The following is a 25,135-nucleotide window of genomic DNA, read 5'->3' as shown; positions in this document are numbered from 1 at the left end:
CCTGCCTCATGTCTCACTCTCAGTCTGGCCACAGGGCCCCTGCCACAGTCAGTATCAGCCTTGAAGGCCAGAGAACTGGAGATGCAGGTACAAGAATATTCTTCTTCCATGTCCTCCCCTCTCCCTTTTCATTCTTCTCAGCTCCTTATCCCCAACTGCCGTCCTGTATCACATCATTGTACCCCCACTCCTTCTCAGCTTCTGCCCCTTTTGGTCCCTTCCCTGGACTGTCCTGGAAGGTTTGAAATTTCGGGTAGTCTTTGTCCTGGGGTGCAGCTCAGCCACCCAGCCTACCCCTGACTCAGACCCTCCACAGGGATGGAAGAATTCAGAACTCAGGTCCCCACCTGGGTCCCAGACCTGGAAGAAGAGGAAACAGATCCTTGGGCCCTCCCACAGCTGAAAGCATCTGGCCTGTCATGGAAAGGTGAATTCTGTTCTTGTTTAGTCTCTGTAATGGAGAAGGGCAAAGCCCTATGCCAGACATAGACAAGGAATTAAAAGGGGGCAGGGAAGCATCTGACAGGAGAAACATCTTGGGGCAGCTAGGTGGCTCAGTGGATAAAGCACTGGCCCTGGATTCAAGAGGACCTGAGTTCAAATCCGGTCTCAGACACTTGACACTTAACTAGCTGCGTGACCCTGGGCAAGTCATCTAACCCTCATTGCCCTGAAAAAAACACAAAAACAAAAACAAAAAAACCCACAAACAAACAAAAAACCCCCCAAGAAACTGAGGATATGGGGATGGAGTGGTTAAGGTTATTGAATTGGGGTGTGGAATAGGCATCTAGGGATTCAGGTTAGTAGATGGAAACATGAGGCAGGGTTTAGGCTTGTGAAGTCAAAACAGGGAATGGGAATAGAAAGAAATGGATTAAAGTTGATGAATAGAGGTGTGGCACAGGGGTGCAGGGATTAAATAGGGATGTCAGGATTGGGATGTTGGAATTAAGATGATCAAAGAGAGGGAAGCGTGGGAGCTCTGGACAAAAGGAAAATGTCTACTTTGTTCCCTCAGAGCTAAACTGGGCGGGTCGGCTACGCTGCGTGGTCATTGGTGTCCTGAAGGGCTTGGCACTCCTTGGTCTCCTCTATCTCTTCATTTGTTCCCTGGATATCCTCAGCTCTGCCTTCCAGCTGCTGAGCAGTAAGTGACTATGGATGTGACCAGGGGAGGGTCAGGAACCGCTCATTTAAAAAATTACATTTTTTTCATTTACAAATTAATATCCTCTCCTCTCCCCACCCTCCACTCCCACCCTCACCCCCACTGAAAAGCAAAGAAAAAAGAAACCCTTGTAATTTAAAGATGGAGAGTCAAACAGGACAAATTTCTGTGTTGGCCACTTCTGCCCTGAGCCCATCCCCTCTCTATAAGGTGGTGGGTAGCCTGCTTCATTATGGGTCTTCTGCAATCATAGTTGGTCACTGGGTGGATCAAAGTTCTTTCAGAAATCTTTCTAAGTTGTTTGTTTTCACAGAGTTGTTGCTATTGTGTACATTGTGCCTGTTCTCACTTTACTCTGACAGCTCAAGCAAGTCTTCCCGGGTCCCACTGGGATCATTTCAGGGATTGCTTCTTTAACACTGTCAGACCCTTCTCTCCCCCCCTCCCTCTTTCCCTCCCGCCCTTTATCTCAGGCAAAGTGGCTGGGGACATCTTTAGGGACAATGTAGTCCTGTCCAACCCTGTGGCTGGTCTGGTCATTGGCGTCCTGGTCACTGTACTGGTGCAGAGTTCTAGCACCTCCTCCTCCATTGTGGTCAGCATGGTGGCCTCAAAGTGTGAGTGACTCTGCCTTCTACTGTGCTCTCAGGTGGCTGGGCTTCTAGTTTAACAGAAAAAATGGATGGATGGGGAAAAGGTTTGGTAGGAGGATTGGGGATGGGGTGGGGCAGAGGCCCCGTGCTCATGACAATCTCAGGGCTGGGGGTTCAAGAAGTTGAGCTGGGTTTTCTCTTCAGTGTTGACCGTTCAAGCCTCGGTACCGATCATCATGGGAGTCAATGTGGGCACATCTATCACCAGCACCTTGGTTTCCATGGCTCAGTCGGGTGCCAGGGACGAATTCCGGAGGTGACTGGGGAGAAAGGCTGGAGAGGGGGAAGGTGGGAGGTCCAGGGACTAAGGAGGAAGAGATTGGAGCAGAGACTAAGGTTGGCGTTTCCTAGGTCCTGGGTGGGAGGTCTATGGTGGAGACTATTACACAGGGTCATGTGAACTTGATATTGCAGAGCCTTTGGCGGCTCTGCTGTCCACAGCATTTTTAACTGGATGACAGTGCTGGTGATGCTGCCACTGGAGATTGCAGCCAGAGCCCTGGAGAGACTCAGCGGTCTGGTGGTGGGAGCCTTTACTCTCAACCCTGGAGAACAAGCACCTGACATCCTGAAGGTGCTAACACAGCCCCTCACCCATCTCATTGTGCAGGTACCTTCCAGGAGAAGTGGGAGAGAGGGATCAGAATATCAGGGTTACTGGGTTCCTCTTTGAGGTTTCATTCATTTGTTAATTGGATGGCTTCCATTTCATTTTTCCTTGCCCTCCTAAGAGACTTGTAATGAAAGTAGCTTTAATTCAATGTCCCTAAAGTCAACATTGATAAAGTGCTATCTTGATTTTCAAAGAGAGAGAGAAATATTTACAATTAGGGTTACTAAGTCATTGTCTGGGTGATAAAAGAATCAGGGAGTTTCTTGAAGTTACCTTGGCTTCCATGACACTGCTCTGTACTCATTATCTTCCTGTTCATCTGAATTCAACCTCCTTTGGTTCATCTTTGTTCTCCTGTCTTCTGTGGGGGTCCCCCCCACCAAGGTTCTGTTCTTTACCCTTTTCTCTTCTTTCTATGCTTTATTCCTTGATGATTCCATCTCTTCCTGTGGCTTCAATTTTCGACTCTATGCACATGACTCTCAAATCTATATAATCTGTGTTATAGTATTCGTGAAGGTGAGAGCTATGTCATACTTCATGTCTATGTTCTTATCATCCAGCAAAGTGCCTTGGGCATAGTAAGCCTTTAACAAGTGTTTCTTGAGTTGAATTGTTTATCCAGTTCTGATTTCTTCCCTTAAGCTCCAACCCTATGCCAGCAACTTGAACTAAACATGTCCCAGACTGAACTCATCATCTTTCTCCCAAACCCATCCTTTCCCCTGGCATCTCTGCTTTTGTTGATGGTACCACCATGCTCCTGGCCAGCCAGACGTTAAACCTCAGAGTCGACTTTAACTCTTTCCTCTTTTCTACCTCCCATATCCAATCTATTTCCAAGTCCCATTGATTGGAACACTATCTTTTCTATCCATTTCCTTCACTTCTCTCTATTCCCACCACTGCTACTCTTTTTTTTACTGTCCCATTATCCCTATCTTAGGCTATTGTCATAGCCTTCTGATTGGTCACAGGTTCTCCTGTCTCCCTTCTTCACACGGCTGACCAAGGCATCTTCTTTACTTATTGCAAATGATCTTATTTCTCCTCTGTGGCATTTTCCTGTTTAGAGGATCAGATATATACTCCTTAGCCTTGGCATTCAAATCCCTCCACAAACACTATTCCACCCTACCTTTTTTTTTTTTTGGATGGGGCAATGAGGGTTAAGTGACTTGCCCAGGGTTACATAGCTAGTAAGATTCAAGTGTCTGAGATCCGATTTGAATTCAGGTCCTCCTGAATCCAGGGCCGGTGCTTTATCCAACGCGCCACCTAACTGCCCCCTACCCTACCTTTCTAGCTTTATTTCTTTTTTTTTCTTTTTTTTTTTTTTTGCAGGGCAATGGGGCTTAAGTGACTTGCCCACGGTCACACAGCTAGTAAGTGTCAAGTGTCTGAGGCTGGTTTTGAACTCAGGTCCTCCTGAATCCAGGGCTGGTGCTCTATCCACTGCGCCACCTAGCTGCCCCTAGCTTTATTTCTGTCGCCAGTATTTCTGTCACAAGCTCTAGGCTTACACAGACCAGGTTGAGGTCTAGAGGGATCCCTAAAAAGGTCATTTTCTCCTTTGGCTGATGCCACAACCCAGAATTTATTCTGGGAAAATTTCCAAATACAGCTAAGGCAGATAGGTGGCACACTGGGCTTAGAATGAGGAAGACTCATCTTTCTGAGTTCAAATCTGGCCTCACACACTTACCAGCTGTGTGGTAAGTGACCCTGGGCAAGTCACTTATCCCTGCTTGCCTCAGTTCCTCATTTGTAAAATGAGCTAGAGAAGGAAATGGCAAACTGCTTCAGTATCTTTGCTAATAAAACCCCAAAATGTGGCCACAAAGAGTTGGACTGAAACAAACCAAACAACAAAAAGGTTTGTTTGATTCTGATTTGGAGCATTATGTGAGAAGTCATCTTGTCCAGAATTGTGCTACATAGGTATATTCTGAGGGATGTCTCCGGCTTCATGCTAATTAGAAGACCTTCACCCCATCTCAGCTGAGAGATGTGCTGGCTATGGCTTTTTATATCCTCTCCTTCTTCTGAAACTGCAGCACAAGTCAATAGGTAGATGTGGCTTTCATCCAAATATCGACAGGTCAGTGAGTTCACTCTGGAACATAAGCCAACCAACTCATGAGAGACAGCATGGTGTGGTGGGGAGGGTGCTAAATTTGAAGTTGAGAAGATTGGGTTCATTTCTCATCTCTGACACTTACTAGCCAGTGGAGAACTTACTCAACCTCCCCTAAGCCTCACTTTCCTCATCTGTAAAATAAGGTCGTTGGACTTGCTGATTTCCAAGGTCCCTTCTGACTCTGTTTATTTTTTTTTTAAATCGAGGCAATTGGGGTTAAGTGACTTGCCCAGGGTCACACAGCCAGTAAGTGTTAAATGTCTGAGGCCGGATTTGAACTCAGGTCCTCCTGAATCCAGGGCCGGTGCTCTATCCACTGCATCACCTAGCTGCCCCCTGACTCTGTTTATTACAGAATGATCTTGAGGGTTGCCCCAGACACCAAAATCCATCCCTTAGAAGGCATGTAGGGGTGGCTCCAAACCAACCAACTCATTTTGGAGGCCACCCCAAAATCACTAAGACTGAATCAGAAGTTGTCTTTTTCCCTTTTAAGGTGGCATACCTCTATTGAGAGGGGTGGTGGTGGGTGTAGTGGTTGTTCAGTCATTTCAGTCACATCTGACTCTTCATGATTCCATTTGGAGTTTTCTTGACAACAGTACTACAGTGGTTTGCCATTTGCTTCTCCAGCTCATTTTACAGATGAGGAAATGGAGGCATAGACGATTAAAAGTTTAAAACAAAGCTCCTCTAGTTGATTAGTAAGCCCTCCTGATTAATCTCTTACATTTCATACATTTACATATTCTACATTCCAACAAATGGGAACACCAAATATTCCCTAACCTCTTCCTATATTTTTTTATCTCTGTGAATTTACTAAGATTCCTCCCCTACCCACTTCCAGCTCTCCCTGGAATGAGCTGTTTTTCTCAACTTCATCTGTCAAAATCCCATATTTCTTTGAAGGTTCATTTAATTTAATTTTAATTTAATTAAATTTTTTTTTTTTGGTGAGGCAATTGGGGTTAAGTGACTTGCCCAGGGTCACACAGCTAGTAAGTGTTAAGTGTCTGAGGCTGGATTTGAACTCAGGCCCTCCTGAATCCAGGGCTGGTGCTCTATCCTCTGTGCCACCTAGCTGCCCCGAAAGTTCAATTTAAATGTTACCTTCCCCATGGAGCCTTCACTCATTCCCCAGATGAAAGTGACCTTTTCTAATGAAAATTTTCTTGGAGTACTTTCTCTGAATCTCTTCTTTAAAGTTATCACATTTATCTCTTGTTTCATATTTATATGTATACCTGTCTTTGAACTGTAAGTTCTTTGAGGGCAGAAGCTATCATTTTTCATCTTTGCATCCCTGTTGCAGAACACAAGGCCTTGCATGTAGTAGGAGCTTAGTTGAATGAATGACTAAATGAATGGGCAATAGAGTCTTATTGTATTTACCCACAGGTTTATGGTTTTAACTGGCAAAACTAGATTCTTTTTTCCTCCTTTGAACTCTTTAAACAAAGTGTGATATTTGGTCAACTATGCTGGTTATCTTTCTCAAGGTTGCTGGTGGCTAGCAGGGGGAAGTTTTGGGAATCATGGTGTGTGTGTGTGTGTATGTGTGTGTGTGTATGTGTAACAGGAGAGGGAGGGGGAGGGAGAGAGAAGGAGAGATTGAGAGGAAAAAGGAAGGAGGATTGGAGTGATCCAGCAGGTAGCTGATGCTAGGGACAGGACTAAGGCTGAGGCTAGTCTGTCACTAAGCTCTCATTTATTCACTGTTCTGGCCTGGACCTCCACAGCTGGACTCGAAAGCTATCTCAGATAGTGCTACAGGCAATGTGACCAAGAGCCTCATCAAACAATGGTGCGTCACCAAAGAGGAGATGGTAAGGACACACTCTGAGTCACAAACAGACCCCTATCTCCCAGGTATCATATGTCAAAGAAAATGTACTTCCTCAGGATCCCTCTAGCTCAAGTTTCTTTTCTTTTCTTTTTTTTTTTTTTTTTGGTGGGGCAATGAAGGTTAACTGACTTGCCCAGGGTCACACAGCTAGTAAGTGTCAAGTGTCTGAGGCTGGATTTGAACTCAGGTCCTTCTGAATCCAGGGCCGGTGCTTTATCCACTGTGCCACCTAACTGCCCCTCTAGCTCAAGTTTCTTAACCTGAGGTCCATGAATCCCTAGATTTCAGGGGGTCCATAAATTTCAATAGGGAAAAAAATTACATCTTGGGGCAGCTAGGTGGTGTAGTGGATAAAGCACCGGCCCTGGATTCAGGAGGACCTGAGTTCAAATTTGACCTCAGACCCTTGACACTTACTAGCTGTGCCCCCCCTCCAATACATCTTTATTTTCACTAATCTCTAATGGAAAATATAGCATTTCCTTCTATTTAAAATACCATTCTGAAAAGATCCATAGGCTTAAACAGATTGCCACAGCTCATCCTGTCCCTTTGACCCCTGGACCCCTTCTCAGTATAGCTCTGATCCCTGACCCTTATAACCTGGCCCTCTGACTCAAGAACTCTTCCCAAACCCAGCTTTATGAACCCTGACCCTCCCAATATTGCCCTCTGACTCATTCCTGTTTTTGGTTTTTGGTTTTTTGGTTTTTTGAGGGGCAATGGGGGTTGACTTGCCCAGGGTCACACAGCTAGTAAGTGTCAAGTGTCTAAGGCCAGATTTGAACTCAAGTACTCCTGAATCCAGGGCCGGTGCTTTATCCACTGTGCCACCTAGCCGCCCCACCCCCCACTCATTCCTAATCCAAATCTATGACCTCTAACTCCTTCTGTGACCCTTTGACTTGAACACAGACTGTGGAGACTATGCCTGTGAAGAACATTAGTGAATGCAGTATGCAGCTCTGCTTCCCCTGTGGGGCCCAGCTTTGCCAAGAGAGGAATGTCACAAGCACAGTCAACGTTCAACCTTGTGAGAAACATCCCTCTTTGAACATCTCTTTGACTCTCTTCCTCATCTTCCTCCCCCTCCCCTCTTCTGTCCTCATCCCCACAGGCCCCTTTTTCAGCCCTAGCCCAGTCCTTGCTGACCCATATGTTGCTGGGGGGGGTGGGATATGCCTCTCTTAGGTCACCACCTTTTTGTGGGCTCATCCCTTACTGACCTGGCCATTGGCTTCATCCTCCTGGCTGGCTCTTTGCTCACCCTCTGCTCTGGACTAGTTCTCATTGTCCGCCTACTCAACTCAATCCTTCGAGGTCAGATTGCTCAGGTCATTCGGAAGGTCATCAATGCCGGTGAGGGGGACCTGGGATTGGAGGGGAGGGGGTAGTTGGACAGGGAGAGATGGAGGGCAGGGACAAGGCATAGAGAGGGGAGTCAGCATCACAGAGGGGAACATAGGAGGGAGAGATGGGAATTGGAAGGAGTTAGTTTAGGGATTGGAAAGAGAGCAGAAAAATCAAGGCAGCGTGGTATATTGGTAAGAATAGGGGACTTTTTGAGTCAGGAGACTTGGGCTTAAGCCTTCTGCCACTAAACCCACTCTGTGAGGTTTGGGAAAGTTACTTGACCTCTCTGAAGATCATCTGTAAGTTGGGGATGATAGTAATTGAACAATCTGTCTTGAAGGAGTTTAGTGAGAACCAAAAACAATAATGTAAAAAACATCATCAATTCCAAGGTTCAGTGTCTGGGATCATTTCTATCATTATTACTACTAATAGTGGTAATATACTGTTGCTAGTTTTGTGAATGTGGGCGTTCTCTGAGCCTCACTTTCCTCCTTTACAAAACGGGGAAAATAATACTTACACTGATTACCTAATGGGGCTGTTTTTAGGAAAGTGCTTTATAAACTGTAAAGTGCTATACTAATTGCAGATTCTGTAATTAATATTCTGATAATAACTTTGGTGTTTTCTTCCTCTTGATCCCTGCAGAATTCCCTTTCCCCTTTGGATGGCTCAGCGGCTACTTGGCCATTGTGGTTGGTGCTATTATGACCTTTGTGGTCCAGAGCAGCAGCGTATTCACTGCTGCTATCGTTCCCCTGATGGGTAAGAGGAGAGGCCTCACTGCCGTGTCAGTGATAGCACTTGGGATGGGCTGGGAGAGGCATGTGAGATTCTGGTTCCATTCAGCTCAACAAACACTAACTGCCTATTACGTATAGACACTATACTAGGTGCTGAAGATAGGAAGACAAAAGTCAGTTTTCTTTGGGCAGAGTACCCATAGGTAACGGTATGATTCTCTGTATGGAGAGAGGGAGAGAAGGGGGAAGGGAAGGGAAGGGAAGGGAAGGGAAGGGAAGGGAAGGGAAGGGAAGGGAAGGGAAGGGAAGGGAAGGGAAGGGAAACTGATTAACAGACAATAAAAGATAAAGGGACTGAAGGTTGTAGTGAGAATGAAGAATGGATTCAGAAGGAGGCAAAGGTAGGGATAAAAAGATAGAAGGTTATGTTTAGATAGGAATTTCATAGATCATAGAAGTAGCACATAATGACTGTTGAAGAAATGCTAGTTGAATTGAATTGAATGACTGTTGGTAAGATCCAAGATTTGTCCCTCCCTGTGGGTGACTGAGGTAGAGTGAAGATACAGGTGACAGAAGTTGAAAGAATTAATGATCTAGGATGCCAGGGTATTTAAAGGGGCATTAAGATATATATTGAAGTCTCTAGGTAAGAGGGCAGAGGTTGGAGTAGAAAGAAAGTGTGAACCAAGAAAGTACTGAATTCCTTTGAGGAAGCGGAGAGAAAGATCCAGAAGCTGATGGGTAATTGTGACCAGGTTCTGATCAGGGTGATATAGATAGGCCTGGTGGATGTCAAAAGGAGAAGAGGTTGTTGAAGGGATGTCTGGAAGAGACACTGAGATGTAATAAGCTTGTTTTTTTTCTTTTGAGACGAGGACTCCCTACTCGCCCAGTCTGGGAGTGCAATGGCCACTTGTGGATCTGATTCCCAATACTGATCAGGGCAGAAGCTTTGACTTGCTCAGTTTTTTCCCATTGAGCCCCCTTTCCCCACCCTCAGCCTAGTGGCCCTCTGCTCCTGAGAGCTCACTAGATTGGTACCAGACAGTGATGACACTTTAAGCTCCTTAGTATAGATTTTAGCCCTATTGCAGCCCAGAACTCCCACACTCAAGCAATCCGAGAGAATCAGATTCCTTGGTAAAAAGGACTACAGGCAAAAAAAATTAAAAAATAAAAAATTTTTTAAAAAAAGGGGACGGCTAGGTGGCGCAGTGGATAAAGCACCGGCCCTGGATTCAGGAGTACCTGAGTTCAAATCTGGCCTCAGACACTTGACACTTACTAGCTGTATGACCCTGGGCAAGTCACTTAACCCCCATTGCCCCACAAAACAAAAAACAAACAAACAAAAAAACAAACAAATAAAGGGAATGCCTAGAAAAGAAAGCATGGTTTCATCATGAACAGGTTTTGCCAGGCTAAAGTAATTTCCTTTTTGACAGAATTATGAAACTAGTAACTCCTAAATTTTAGCAAATCATTCGAAAAGGTATCTCTCAAAATTTTTTTGTGGACAAGATTGAGATTCATGGACTAGATTAGGGTTCTTAAACTTTTTTTGTGCCATAGACCCTTCTGGAAGTCTAGTGAAACCTGTGGACTCCTTCCCAGAATAATGACTTTAAATGCATAAAATAAAATATACAGGATTACACAAGAAAGCAATGATTCTGATCTACAATTAGTTTTTTAAAATTTGTTTAAAACAAGTTCACAGATTCCTAAGAATTCCTGGAAATGAGAGTACAGCCAACTGGACTCAGAATTGGTTGAATGCCTAGACCCAAAGAATGTTTCAAATAGTTTGATATCAACATGGAAGGAGGTATCTAGTGGAGGGCCTTCAGTACCTGGATCTTTGCTATTGAATGCCCCCTTTTTTCCTTTGGTACCTAGCCTTGGATTTGCAGGATGTCATTCAGGGTTGCAATTTTAGTTCCTCTGCTTTTTAAATGTGCCCAACGGCATGAAGCTCAAATAGAAACAAATCCTTTGGGGTTGTATATTGACTTAGAAAACCACAAATGAACCTTATTTTTTGGTGGTGTATTTTTATTTATTTTGTTAAACATTTTCCAATTACATTTTAATTCCGTTGGGCTGCACTCAGGAGTTTTGTTGGCCTATAGGCTGAAAGTCTGACCCCTCTGTGCTAACCCATTCCTTTCTATTATTTCTAGTGGAGGTACAATAATTGTGTATTATTCTAATTTTCTGTCCTTTATATTTGTTTTAGGGGTTTTGTTTTTTGGTGTGTCTTTTATAATTGAAGGTATTTATCTTGGCCACTTATAGAATTTGTTTGTCATTAGAATTGTTCCATTTGACCACTAATGTAAGTGTATTACAGTTTGAAGGGTAGGTTTTTGTTGTTGAGTATTTTTCTGGAGACAATTTGTGAACTCTTTCAATTGGTGCTTTGTTTTCTGTATTCAGAGATTGGGGGCAGTTTTCTTGTATTAATTCTTTCATTATAGTATTTAACATTTTTTATTTGTGGTATCCTTCAGGGAGACCTATGATCCATAAGTTGTTTCTGCATATACTGTCTTCAAGGTCAATGACTTTAGCTTGGGTGGAGATTTCCCTCCATTTCAGTATTCCTTCATTCCAAATCTGTTCAATCTTTTTTGCTTCCTTGGGGAAACTCTCCACTGTGGATTTGATTTTTTTCTAATCTGCTAATTGGATATTTTATTACTTGCATTGAGAACTATAACTTCTGTGATATATTAATTCCTAATTTCTTTTCTAATGTATTTTATTTCTCTTTTGAACCATTTTGGAATTTCTTGTTCTACAGAATTCTGTGTTTCCTCAGGCATTTCTGAGGCAGCTAGGTTGTGCAATGGCTAGAGCAGCGAACCTGGAGTCAGGAAGATCTAAGTTCAAATTTGGCCTCAGACCTTTACTATCTGTATGACCCAAGGCAGGTCACTTAACCTCTATCTGCCTCAGTTTTCTCCTCCCTAAAATTGGGATAATAATAGCTCTTGCCTCCCAGAGTTGTTGTAAGGATAGAATGAGACAATAGTTTTAAGGGGCTTTGCAAACTTTAAAGCCCTGTATAAATGCTAGCAGTTATTGGTTAACTGTCATTTGTCTTGCAATATTTATTTAGAGCTCTGTAAGCTCTTTGAGGGTTTAGTATTCATCTTTCCTTCTAGTTTTAGGCTCCTCTCTATTAAATTTTTTTCTTCAAATCCTTTAGTTTCAGCCTTTCTCCTTATAATTCCCTGCCATCTACTTTCTGATTCCTCTTCCTTTCCTAGAGGGTTTCCCATTGCTGGGATTGGACTGCAAAGGTGCTTTGACCTCCTTCTCCATGGAGGGGGGACTTAGGTTTCACTGGCCTTGGTCCCTGCTTTAGGTAGCCTTTTAGAGAAGAGGACTGACCTCAGCTAAGTTTCAGTCCCCTTTCCTCCAGACCTGGTAGAGCCATTCATACTGGTTCCTCCCTTGGCTCTTCTTTTTTCTGGCTGAGCTGAATCAATACCTTTCACTTTTTGTAGGGTAGAAAGAGGGTCTAGAGGCTGTTCCTAACAGTCTCTGTAGCCTTGAAGTATCCCCAACCTAGGTGCCACCACAAACAGAAGGTAGTAATCTTCCCCTCCTTTCCCCTTCCCTCCTCTTCATGTAGTGGAGAGAATGGGTATTTGAAGTGAAGGAGATGGGCAGGGGCCTGAGATGTGCCAGACCAGTCTCTATAGCAAGAGGGAATTCTAATATGGGCCCCAGATCCAAACCTATGGGTCAGGTCAATTTGTGTGTCCCTGCTGGGAGGGTGGAGTTTTGTGGTTAACTCTTTAAAGAGTAACATTCTCGGGCTGTAGATAGCTTTCATTTTTCTTTCTGGGGGCAGCTAGGTGGCACAGTGGATAGAGCACCGGCCCTGGAGTCAGGAGTAGCTGAGTTCAAATCCGGCCTCAGACACTTAAAACTTGCTAGCTGTGTGACCCTGGACAAGTCACTTAACCCCAACTGCCTCACCAAACAACAACAACAACAACAACAACAACAACAACAAAGAATAACATTTTCCAGTATGAATTCATAGGGATTCATGTCAAAGTTCTCTCTTTTTTTCGGGGTCCAGCTGTAGCTGCTCTGTAACTAATGTGTAATTGCTTTTTTTTTAGAATTAGTGGGGACTGAGGAAGATGTTCAGTTTGCCATCCTATTGGTCTCATGACCAGAAATTTGTATCTTTGCTTTTTAACATTTTTGCAATTACCTGAACCAAAGAATGGATGGCCTGCTTATCAGATTTGTAGACAGTTCTTCAAGCTGGGAGGAATGGCTAACACATTGGATGACAACTTCAGGGTTCAAAAAAATCCTGATAGGCCAGAACATTGGTCAAAGCTAAAAAGGTGAAATTCAAGAGGGGTAATATACTACCCAGGCAGGTAGGTGGTGCAGTGGATAGAGTACTGGGTTTAGAATTAGGAATACATTCATCTTCCAGAGTTCAAATGCAGCCTCATACACTGACTAGCTGTATGACCCTGGGCAAGTCACTTAACCCTGCTTGTCTCAGTTTCCTCATCTATAAAATGAGTTGGAAAAGGAAATGGCAAACCACTCTAGGATCTTTGCCAAAAAAATCCCAAATGGGGTCAAGAAGAGTCTGACATGACCATTATAACTGAACAACAACAATAAAAGTAAAATATCAAATTAGGGTTCACAAACCAACATCAAAAGTCTAAGACTGGGCAGCTAGGTGGCGCAGTGGATAGAGCACCGGCCCTGGAGTCAGGAGTACCTGAGTTCAAATCTGGCCTCAGACACTTAACACTTACTAGCTGTGTGACCCTGGGCAAGTCACTTAACCCCAATTGCCTCACCAAAAAAAAAAAAAAAAAGTCTAAGACTGAAAAAATGTTGCTAAGTAGCAATTCATCTGAAAAACTTCTGGGGAGTTTTAATGGACTATAAATTCAATAAGATTCCATAGTGTGATTTGGCAGCCCCCACAAAAAATAATGTTAAAGCAATCTTTTCCTGCAATAGGAGGAGCAAAGTGTCCAGGACTAGGGTAGTGTCAGTTCCTCTGTATTCTGCCCTGAGCAGAGCACATCTGTAGTACTGTTTCATTCTGAGCAACACTTTTTGTTAGGTCGTTCACAAACTGGAAAGGGTCCAAAGAAAGGCAACCAGAATGATAAGGGGTTGAGTTCATGCCATATGAGAACTGGGGATGTTTACCCTGGAGAAAATAAGACTTGGGGGGTGGAGGTGGGCAGGAGAGTTATCTTCAGGTATTTGGGCTGTCATGTGGAAAAGGGATTATTAGACTTGTTCTGCTTGAGTGCAGGCCCCAGAGTTCAGAACTAGGAGCAATGGGTGGAATCTACAGAGAAAAAATTAGGCCTGATGTAAGGGAAAACTTCCCAACAGTTATAGCTAGTCAAAAGTAGAATGGGTTTGGAGCAGCTAGGCGGTGCCGTGGATAGAGCACAGGCCCTGAAGTCAGGAGGACCTGAGTTCAAGTCTAGTCTCAGACACTTACTAGCTGTGTAACCCTGGGCAAGTCACTTAACCCCAATTGCCTCCAATTAAAAAAAAAAAAAGGAATGGTCTGCTGTGAGAATTAGTGGCTTCCCCCTTAATAGAGGGCTTCAAGTGAATGCTGGAGGACCTCTTGTTGGGGATGTTGTACATGATGTTTTTGTTTACCTGTAGGTTGAATTAGATGACCTCTGGAGGTCTCTTCCAACTCTAAGACCCTGAGACAGTAACTCTCAACTACAGTAATTAGGGGAAGACGGAATGGGAGTTTGCTAGCCTTAAGATGAGGAAAATATTAAATAACTGATACTCCCACCATCCAGTGTCTCATGATGAAGCAAGGTGGCAGCAAAGAGATCTGGTTCAGAATTTGGTCAGTGAATACCTGAGTGAGTTGCTCAGGACCCAGCTGAGCTCACACTTGCTTTGCCTGATCCCAAGGGGATGCAACATGCAGAAAATTTGGAACCTTGTGACTGAAGAATTTGAGAGTCGGAAGGTACCTCCACAATGATCTAATCATGCACAAACAGAGGGGGAGCCCGCTACACCTCAAGTCACTTCATTTGACTTTTGAACAGCTCTGAGGGGTTAGAAGCTTTTCTTAACTTTTCAGACCTGAATTTGCTTCTTTGCAGCTTCTACCTTCGTACTTCTGGTCCTGCCCTCTGGGGCCAAAGAGAACAAGTCTAATAATCCCCTTTCCACATGATAGCCCTTCAAATATTTTAAAGACAGCTATTACCTCCTCCCCCAGGTGTCTTCTTTTCTTTCGGCTAAATATTCTCACTTCCTTTCAACAATGCCCTTAGGACATGACCTAAACCTTGCTTTACCATACTAGTTACCTTAAATTGTGGCAGGTAGAACTTAACATAGCTGTGTGACCCTGGGCAAGTCACTTAACCCCAAAAGCCTCACAAAAAAAAAAAAAAAGAACTTAACACAGTGCTGGTCCAGATGAAACTTGACCAGGGCAGAGAATAGTGGGACTACTGCTTTCTTTCTTTCTTTCTTTCTTTTTTTTAGAGGCAACCAAGGTTAAGTGATTTGCCCAGAGTCACACAGCTAATAAGTTTCTGGGGCTATAATTGAACTCAGGCCTTCCTCACTCCAAAACCGGTGCTGTAGCCATTTGCACCACCTAGCTGCCCCACCAAGTTCTTTTTTTTTTTTTTTTTTTTTTGTGAGGCAATTGAGGTTAAGCGACTTGCCCAGGGTCAGACAACTAGTAAGTGTCAAGTGTCTGAGGTCAGATTTGAACTCAGGTCCTCCTGAATCCAGGGCCAGTGCTCTTTCAACATAAACTGACCAGATGAGCTCTCCTCCATATAGATTAACCAATTTATACCAATCAGCTTTCACAAAGCAACATTTACTGAGAAGGCATAACAAAGGCTGAAGTACAATAATCTCCTAAACCTGGAACACTCTCTTCTCTCTACACATCCACTCATCCCCTGGAGAGAGTGATCTCCAGCTCAATATTCAGCCTACCAAATCCACTTCTGGGCATGGCATAGATGCTGGACAAATCACTCCCTTGCTTGAAGGACATCATGTTTTGACTGTTTAGTCAATTCACTGTTGAACTGGGTCCAGCAGGTCTCTCCTCAGGGCTGGCTGCTTCACTGGACTCAGCTACTGATGCTGCTGGAAGATTCTGCTTTGGACTCCAGTCTCTGGACTTCTGGTAGCTCTTCCAACTTTCTGAAGCTCACAAGGTCATACATGAGTCAGTTCTGTCTCTGATACTTACTCACGTAAGGCGAGAAAAGAACACATAGAACAGAGGTAGAAAGAGGAGTGAGGGGCAGCTAGGTGGCCCAGTGGATAGAGCACCAGCCCTGGAGTCAGGAGGACCTGAGTTCAAATCTGGCCTCAGACACAACACTTACTAGCTGTGCGACCCTGGGCAAGTCACTTAACCCCAATTGCCTCACCAAAAAGAAAAAGAAAAAAGAAAGAGAGGTGAAACCATGTATTCATGGCAAGGTGACCATAGAAGACAGCCATTAGCAGGAGGCAGGCCAAAGCCACTAATAGACCTGCCACCTCTCTCCCAACCCAGGGGCTTACAGCAGTTTTTGCTTTGTTTGACATTAGCAAAGAGGGAGTCAGTTTCCCGACTTTTGTATGTACTCAATTCTGGCTCAGCATCCAATTAAAATGCCTTCTTTTTTTTTTTTTTGGTCACCACACAGTAAGCAGACAGGCAACAACTAAGAGGATACCTGCACATTTAGTTCAGTCATTTTCCTCTCATTTTGGGGTTTTCTTGGCAAGATCCTGGAATGGTTTGCCATTTCCTTCTCTAGCTCATTTTACAGATGAGAAAACTGAGGCAAACAGGGTTAAGTGATTTGCCCAGGGATAATATATAAGTATAATATATAGTATAGTATATAAGTCCCTATATAAAATATAAGTATCTGAGGCCAGATTTGAACTCAGGAAGATGAATATTCCTGACTCTAGGCTCAGCATTCTATCCACTGTGCCACCTAGCTGCCCTGCATACTTTGAAGCAAGGGATGGACCCCTCTGTTGTATTTCTAGAAGTAAGCTCACCATGTTAGGCAGAGATATATTACATGACCTAAGGATTTGGTTTTCAGAGCTCACTTTTTTTTTTTTAATTTTTGCAGGGCAATGAGGGTTAAGTGACTTGCCCAGGGTCACACAGCTAGTTAAGTGTCAAGTGTCTGAGGCTGGATTTGAACTCAGGTCCTCCTGAATCCAAGGCCAGTGCTTTATCCACTGCGCCACCTAGCTGCCCCCAGAGCTTACTTTTTAAAAAAATGATACTATATTCAGTTTTTGAAAATTGTCCCTGAAGCACACATCTTGGGGTGTTTTTTTTTTCAATAAAAGTATTTTATTATTTTCCAGTTACATATAGAGATAGTTTTCAGCATTTGTTTATATAAGATTTCCAATTTCAAATTTTTCTCCCTCCCCCCCTCCCCTAGACAGCAGGCAATCTGATATAGGTTATATATATATTCAGAGCTTACTTATGAAGATAATACTGAAGTGTAAGACTTTCCATATATTCCTATTGACTTTCATCTACTTTGATTCAGTCCAATACTCTAACCTGTAAAGATCTTATAGGATCCCGATGCACTCATCTATTGTGTTAGGTATCCCACCCTGCTTTATGTCACGTACATTTAATAAGCATAACATCTTGGCTATGCAAATTATTGATTAAAAATGTTAAGTAGCACAGGCCCAAGTACAGATTCCTAGGCTATTGTACTGGAGACCTCCTGCCTTATTGATGTTGACCTGCTAACAACTACTCTTTAGTCAGGTTCTCTAACTAGTTCTGCTCATCTAATTAAATTATTGTCTAGTTCACACCTCTCCACCTTCCTCATAAGAACATTACGAGTGATGTACTTTATTCAAAACTTTACTAAAATCCAAGAGAATTCCCCTCATCTACCAGGTTGGTAATATTATCCTTTTTTTTTCCTTTTTTTTGCGATGCAATGAAGGTTAAGTGACTTGCCCAGGATCACAAAGCTAGTAAGTGTAAATGTCTGAGGCCGGATTTGAACTCAGGTCCTCCTGAATCCAGGGCCAGTGCTCTATCCACTGTGCCACCTAGCTGCCCCCAAGGTTGGTAATATTATCATAAATGGAAATTGGATTAATTTGCCATAACCTGTTATCAAAGAAATCATTCTGGCTCTTTGTATTCAGTTACTGCTTCCCTCTCTAGACATTCGTTACCTTTTTAATGACATCCTCTAGAATTCTCCCCAGAATCAATGTCAGTCTCACTTAGCTATCATTTGAAGATCATTCTCTTCTATTTTTTGAAAATCAGAATAACATTTGCCTTTCTCCAATCCTATGATTCCTCTCTTATTTTCCATGATCTTTCAAGTATTATTGACCTTGGTTCAGCAATTACATCAGTAAGTTCTTTCAGTATCTGAAGATGTTCATCTGGACCAGATAATTTAAATGTATCAAGGAAAACAAAGTATTCTAGATATTAAACTAGATATTAAATCTCCTTACTTATCTTGGATATTAACTCTGTTAGCTATTTTGTTCTATCATTTCCAGTTCAAAGGTTATTTGCCTTGGCAAAGAAATAAGAATTGAGCAACTTTGCTCTCTCTTGTTAGTTTATCATCCTCCCATCCATTCTTTGATGCTCCCTTTTCTCCCAGTATGGTTTTCTTCAGCTTTCCTTGCCAACCTCAGCTCATTATGAGGTTTAACAAGTCTTGGCAGTTTTTTTTAAGACCATGTCATGTTCTTCGATCTGTCCTCTGTAACCTGGCCTTGTTTCTATCTTCTGTATATTTCTTTTTTTTTTTTTAATTAAAAAAAATTTTTTTTGGTGAGGCAATTGGGGTTAAGTGACTTGCCCAGGGTCACATAGCTAGTAAGTGTTAAGTGTCTGAGGCCACAGGACCAGTGCTTTATCCACTGCGCCACCTGGGTGCCCCTGTATATTTCTTTTTAAAATCTAAGTTGGTTGGCCAGTTCCCTGTGCATCCATATCATTCTCTTCAGATAAATCCCATTTTTTTCCTCATTGGAATCGTTTCCCTTTGTTTCATTAGATTTTATTCTTATGCAGCTTCTGTTCCTTCTGGGCTATCTTCCCCTAAAGATTTTTAGTTATCTGCACCCTTTGAGACCTGCTTTCCTAAAATCTAGGGAGCACATTAGACTATGCCCAGATTTCTCTTCCTTCTCTATCAAAAACTCTAGGAGAGAGTAGTCATTTTTCTCCAGTCTCCCCATCGTTCCCACCCCAATATTCAGTTCCTCCCTGTTAGTGAGAATCAGATCCAGAGTAAAATTTCACCTTTTTGGTTCCTCCACATTTTGATGGATGGAATCATCACCAAGGCAAGTCAAGAAGTTATTATCGTCTCTGGACTCATCAGGAGAGAGAGCTCCAGCCAAAGTCTGGATCATTTAAGTCCTATGTCACTACTATATTAGACCTCTGTGCCAAGCTTGTAATCTCTTTCCCAAACTCCTTACCTATTTACTCTTCATTTCCAGGTGGCCTATAGTCAATGACCAAATCACTCCCAGTTTTCCCTCTATTGAGGGAAATCACCCAAATACTCTTCCTTCACCCTCTGGTCTCTGGATTTCCTCACATACCTTCTTTTTTTTTTTTTTTTTTTTTTTAGTGAGGCAATTGGGGTTAAGTGACTTGCCCAAGGTCACACAGCTAGTAAGTGTTAAGTGTCTGAGGCCGGATTTGAACTCAGGTACTCCTGACTCCAGAGCCGGTGCTCTATCCACTGCGCCACCTAGCTGTCCCCGTCACATACCTTCTTAATATGCATTGCTATCTTCCACCCCACTTTTTATCTATCCTCTTTCTTTTTGGATGAGCAATCCCTTTCTAGAACCTTATTCCACACATCAGTTTCATTAAACCAAGTCTCAGAAATACCTATGAGGTCAAATGTGCTTCCTCACATTAAGACTTCTAGTTTCTCTTTTTCCCACCTAAACTTTGTTGTTGGGTTTTTTTTTGGGGGGGGTGGCAGTGAGGGTTAAGTGACTTTCCCAAGGTCACACATAAGTGTCAAGTGTCTGAGGCCATATTTGAACTCAGGACCTCCTGAATCTAGGGCCAGTGCTTTATCCACTGTGCCACCTAGCTGCACCGCTCCCCTAAACTTTAGGCATTTGTATATAGACACTAGATGCCATAGGCTTAATTATTTTTTCCTTTCTTGAATTTTGAGTCTTATGAACATCTGGGAAACTGCCATTCTTTCTTTATTATAACTTCCATGATATCTAGCTTCAAAGGTAGCCTTTTCTCTTCCCTACCACTTTTTTGTTTAAAGACCTTTTGATTAGATTTGTAAGATACCCAGTAAATACACCCTTACCAGTCTCGGTTAGGTGTACTCCATCACTGCTTGAGAATCTGTCATCCTGATATCTTAAGCAGTGGTCCAGAAGTCTCAGTCCCATTCTCAGACACCATCTTCTTGTCTAGTTATTCACTTCCCCGTATTAACTTTTCTCTTCTTCATCCTTTACCTTCAATGGCAACAGTATGGAAAGACAACACAACCTGTGCCTCTGTTGTCTTCAGTTTCTTGCCCGAGGCTTCATAATGGTTGGCAATACTCTTTAGATTCTTCTTGGCAGCATCATTTGTGCCTGTGTGAATCACCATAAGTGGGAAAGAGTCATCTGTTTTGTTAAGTCTGGGGAGGTTCTCTATTATGCCTTGGATATATGCCCTGGGAGGACAACAGATCCGTCTGTTGTTGCCCTTGGGTGCACAAACAGTGGCCTCAGGACCTCTGAGTGGGTAATCACCACATAAAACCACACTTCTCTTCTTCCTCTGGCCCTCAATGGGACCTCTCTCACCTGATGGCTTCTAGGGTTCTATGACATCATCCTTGAGAGGACATGCGGATGCTTCCTCCCCAGAGCATCCAGCTGGATCCAGCATTCTGGAAGAGCCTCAAATCTATTTTTAAGCTCTGGGCATACAGCTGTCCTTTCCCTTTCTCCTCCGTGCAACATTCCTCTACTCTAATATTCTAACAGAAGTCAAATCTTCCTTCTTCCGTCTCTGAGCCTCCACTGCCTCCAATTCCCACCCCCACCCCCCACACACACACATACAGGAAATGTTTCTTTTTCCTTTAGAAACATTTCATTGTCCCTAACAGCCTGGAGTGAGGGGACGGATTCATCAGGCCCCTTATCTTCTCCCCCAGGAGGGAGATCAGCCTTCTCTTGGAGTATGGATTATAGTCACTCAACTGGATCAGAATTACAAACATTATTTAACTGATTCAAGTCATTACACATTTTCACCTATTTTCCATTCTGGTTGAGATGTTCAGCTTTATTTTTTAAACTACTTGTGAATATTTATGTTTCACTTGATTAAAACTTTTATTACCTATCATCTCATTTTAATAACTTAACAACCCTATTAAACTTCCTTTCCTTAGTCTCAATCACAACTGCAAAACTGAACCTCATCTCCCCTTTACTCAACCTGTTTTTGGCCATTTTCCCCATCCACTAATCCACTCTGTCAATTTGCTTTACTACTGATTGCTCAGATTTATTCTGCTTACCTTTTCTTTCTTGCTTTGTCTTATACTGTCAACTACTTTCTTTTTCTTCTTGGATTTCTACCTTCAGGTCCTACTCCCCAAGCCTCCTTGATACCCTGCCTTTGGAGGAAATGCTTGGCTCCTGGTTAGGATTGGTATGTGAGGCCCTAGTCTTGAATGAGGCACTTGGAGCTTGGGCCCATGACTGATGTAGAGGGCTAAGGAATTGTTACTTACCTGACATGGTTTGGTGAAACAGGGTTGAGTTGAGTTATGTGTGGAAATAAATTCAAAAAGCCTCCAAATTCAATCCCTGTGCACTCAGTGATAATGAAGTATGGAAGTATTATTATTATTGGACGATTTGTTGTGGCTTCTAAATATAGTTCCCTCAGGAGGACAACTTCACTTTCCTGTATACTGTCAAAAAAAAAGGAAGGAAAGGGTGCTGAGCCAGGAGACTTGATGTCATGAGTAGCCCTCACTTGCCTAGGCACTTGTCTTAGAGGAAGAAGTGATGGGATAGGAGTTTTGCTGTCAGGGACAGCCTTTTCCTACTTGGGCATGTGGCGGTAATGGAAGACTGATGGAGAAGGAAAGAGGTGAGTAAAGTGAAATGAGTCGGTGAAGACCCTTCTGTACCCCAGGTGTATGTAGGGGAACACCAGGGCAGGTCCTTGCATGCTTTCTCCCAGGGATGGCAATTCTTAGGTCTAACCTCCAAGTGACTCCCATGTTCTCCTCTAGGAGTTGGAGTGATCAGCATGGAGCGGGCATATCCCCTCTTCCTGGGTTCCAACGTTGGTACAACCACCACAGCTTTGCTAGCTGCTCTTGCCAGCCCCTCTGACATGCTACTTAGTGCTGTCCAGGTATCTTACTGTGGCTCAGCCTAGGACCCTATGGATTCTCTCAAAGCCCTTCCTCTCTAGGAAAACCCTTTCCTTTAGTTTACATTCCCAAAGTAGGGACAGAATCTAGGAGGAGAGGGATACCAGTCTTACAGTCAGCAGGATGTTAGTTTACTAAACCCCCAGGATGCCCCATTCCATATTTGACATGGGCTTTCCCTATTATGTGCAGAATTTGACTGAGGAGCCTAGACATGGGAAACCCTCCATTTGTGCACTGAATTCTATCCCTATTAGCACTCATCTCTTCACCCTTCAGCATCTTCCATTTCTCTCTCTTCTCCAGCTCCTTTCCCTTGATCCTGCTACCACTTGTATTTCTTCCCCTCTTTTACCACCAAATTTATCTATTGCATATGCCAGCAGATGAGGGGCAGGAATGAGAATGAGGCCCCAGACTTTGCCCGAACCCGTCACTGATTCACCCTTAACCAGAGTCAATCCCAGTCTCATCAACCTCTTATCAGGCCCAGTTTGTCATGTTTGTCCCAGTTTATCATGAATTGATTAAGGAATTATCAGAACATCCTGCCTCATAAATATCAGGAAAAATTCTGGGTGGGGCAGGGGTCCAAGAGAAATGCCCTTAGTAACTCCTTGGCTAGGGCAGATTAAGACTAGGTAGGAGGGGCAGCTAGGTGGCACAATGGATAGAGCATGGGCCCCGGAGTCAGGAGTACCTGAGTTCAAATCCGGCCTCAGACACTTAACACTTACTAGCTGTGTGACCCTGGGAAAGTCACTTAACCCCAATTGCCTCACTAAAAAAAAAAAAGAAAGACTAGGTAGGTCTTTGTATAACCCAGTCACCAGGGGCCCCCTCACCTAATGGGTCTTTGTACTCTGGTTGGTTCTGCAAAATGCCCCCTTTGCGGTCCCTCAAACCTGGGCTCCCTGGGACAATAGCCCCTTGTGCTATCATGTGAATGCACCCTTGCCTAGAATGCACCCTTGGTCCTGGATAAGCAATACTATTCATGGAAAATTAGCTGGGGATCCTTTTGAGAGGCTTCCTCCTATTCTGTCCTAACATAGATTTCCCCCTAGGTCTCACTCATCCACCTGTTCTTTAACATGGCTGGCATTTTGCTGTGGTACATGGTACCTCTCCTCCGCCTGCCCATCCCCTTGGCCAAGAAGTTTGGGAATGTGACTGCCCGTTACCGCTGGGTGGCCGGTGTCTACCTGCTTTTCAGCTTCTTCCTGATACCCTTGGCAGTCTTTGGGCTATCAGTGGCAGGAGGTGTCGTACTGGCAGCCGTGGGAGGGCCCCTGCTTGGGCTCCTAGCCTTGGTCATTCTCATCAACCTGATGCAGCGGCATCACCCCACTTGGCTACCCCAATGCCTGAGGTCCTGGGCCTTCCTCCCCCTCTGGCTTCACTCCCTTCAGCCTTGGGACCACGTCATCACCAGCTGCTGCAAGTGCTGCCCTCAGGCCCAGGACCCACCTGCAGATCCCACAGTCAAGGAAGCCCACTGCTTTGAAAACCCTGTTGTACTGGCCTCCCACAGACTGTGAAAATCTGAGTTCTTATTACAGCCATACTGGGTCACTAAGCTTGAGGGAAGAGTGTGGAGGACATGGAGAAGTGCCTATCTTGCCAGGGTGGGGTCCACTCAGCATGGGCTCCCCATGTGCACAAATTCATACAAAAAGACTGCTCCTTCTCACTTGGAGAGGCCAGCCCTTCTCAGGGCTTCTAGGATACTACGGTGTCATATTTATACCACACACACACAAACACAACCATTCTCCACAGACCTATCTTCAGAATCCCCTTTTATTCTTACAGAATAAATGGAGCTCTGTATCATACCCTCCTTTTCCTGGCCCTAGGCTTCTGCTTTCCTGACCCTACTGGCTCCAGGGTTGGGAGGCTGTTTAGACAAGATTCGTACCTCTGGGCTGCCAGTAGCTGAATGAGAAAGGAACAAGGCTGGCTGATGCTGCCCCTTGCTGGTCACTTAGGGACTCTTCCAGCCCAGTGTAAGAGCTGCAATACTGCTGAGTCCTTAGTATTTGTAGTATGCAGCTGATGGATGACCCTGCTCCAGGAGCTGCCTGGAACCAGCAGCTCAGAGACACAGTCCCTTCCTCAGGAATTTATTGGTCCAAGGGGTCCAGGAGTGGGAAGCTGGAGATGATCTGGCAAAAGCCAGTCTAGGACTAGTGCTACTGAATGTGGAAAATCCAAGTGTTCTTGGCTAGGAACAGTTTCCTGGGTAGGTCTTTGTGGGCCCAACAAAGAAAGGAATGAGAGAGAGAGAGAGCCTTGGAATCAGGAATAGTTTCATACATGATAGTCATAAAACCATCATCATCAATCAATAAGAATTTATTAAGTGCTTACAATGCACCAGGAAACTGTGCTAAGCACTAAGAATACAAGAAAAAAGCAAAAACAGTCCCTGTATTCAAATAGTTTGTGTGGTCGATATTTATAGAAGACTTTAAGGTTTACAAAGTGCTTACATCACTGGATCCGTTCAACAACCCCATGAGTTAGGTGTCACAAACTTTTATCACTATTTTATTGATGGGGAAATTGAGACAGAGAAATTATGACAACTATCCTCAGAGGCAAGACTAAAACCCAGATCTTTCCAGATACTGGGTCCAGCATTCTCTATAATACGTACCCTAGGATCTGGAGATGGAAGAGATTTTTTCTTTTCATAACAGTATTTTATTTTCCAGTTACATGTAGAGATAGTTTTCAACATTTGTTTTTATAAGATTTCTAGTTTCAAATTTTTCTCCCTCCCTCCTCTCCCTCCCTCCTCCCCAACACAGCAATCAATCTGATATAGGTTATATATGTACAATCACATTAAACGTATTTCTGCATTAGTCATGCTATGAAAGAAGAATTAGAGCAAAAAGGAAAAACCTAAAAAAAAAAACCCCAAAAACAAACAGAAATAGTATGGTTCAATCTGCATCTAAATTCCACAGTTCTTTTTTCTGGATGTGGAGAGCATTTTCCATTATGAGTCCTATGGAACTATCTCTGACCACTATTGCTGAGAAGAGTCAAGTCTATCACAGTTGATCAACACACAATGTTGTTGATACTATGGACAAT

General features: G+C 43.6%; 1 protein-coding gene across 1 annotated transcript; it reads left to right on the top strand.

Moving 5' to 3' along the window:
* Positions 1 to 8: 8 nt before the first annotated feature.
* Positions 9 to 23,568, top strand: SLC34A3 (solute carrier family 34 member 3). The gene is made up of 12 exons (XM_043987579.1): positions 9 to 87; positions 317 to 427; positions 1,022 to 1,150; positions 1,645 to 1,788; positions 1,969 to 2,080; positions 2,239 to 2,434; positions 6,320 to 6,406; positions 7,342 to 7,459; positions 7,618 to 7,785; positions 8,431 to 8,547; positions 21,884 to 22,008; positions 23,095 to 23,568. Exons 1-12 carry the CDS (start codon positions 9 to 11, stop codon positions 23,566 to 23,568), a joined length of 1,860 nt encoding a protein of 619 aa, XP_043843514.1.
* Positions 23,569 to 25,135: the final 1,567 nt, after the last annotated feature.

The sequence above is a fragment of the Dromiciops gliroides genome, chromosome 2, assembly GCF_019393635.1.
Source record: "Dromiciops gliroides isolate mDroGli1 chromosome 2, mDroGli1.pri, whole genome shotgun sequence".
NCBI lineage: Eukaryota > Metazoa > Chordata > Mammalia > Microbiotheria > Microbiotheriidae > Dromiciops > Dromiciops gliroides.
Note: the sequence above shows the minus strand (reverse complement) of the source record. Positions and strands in the feature narration are given on the sequence as shown.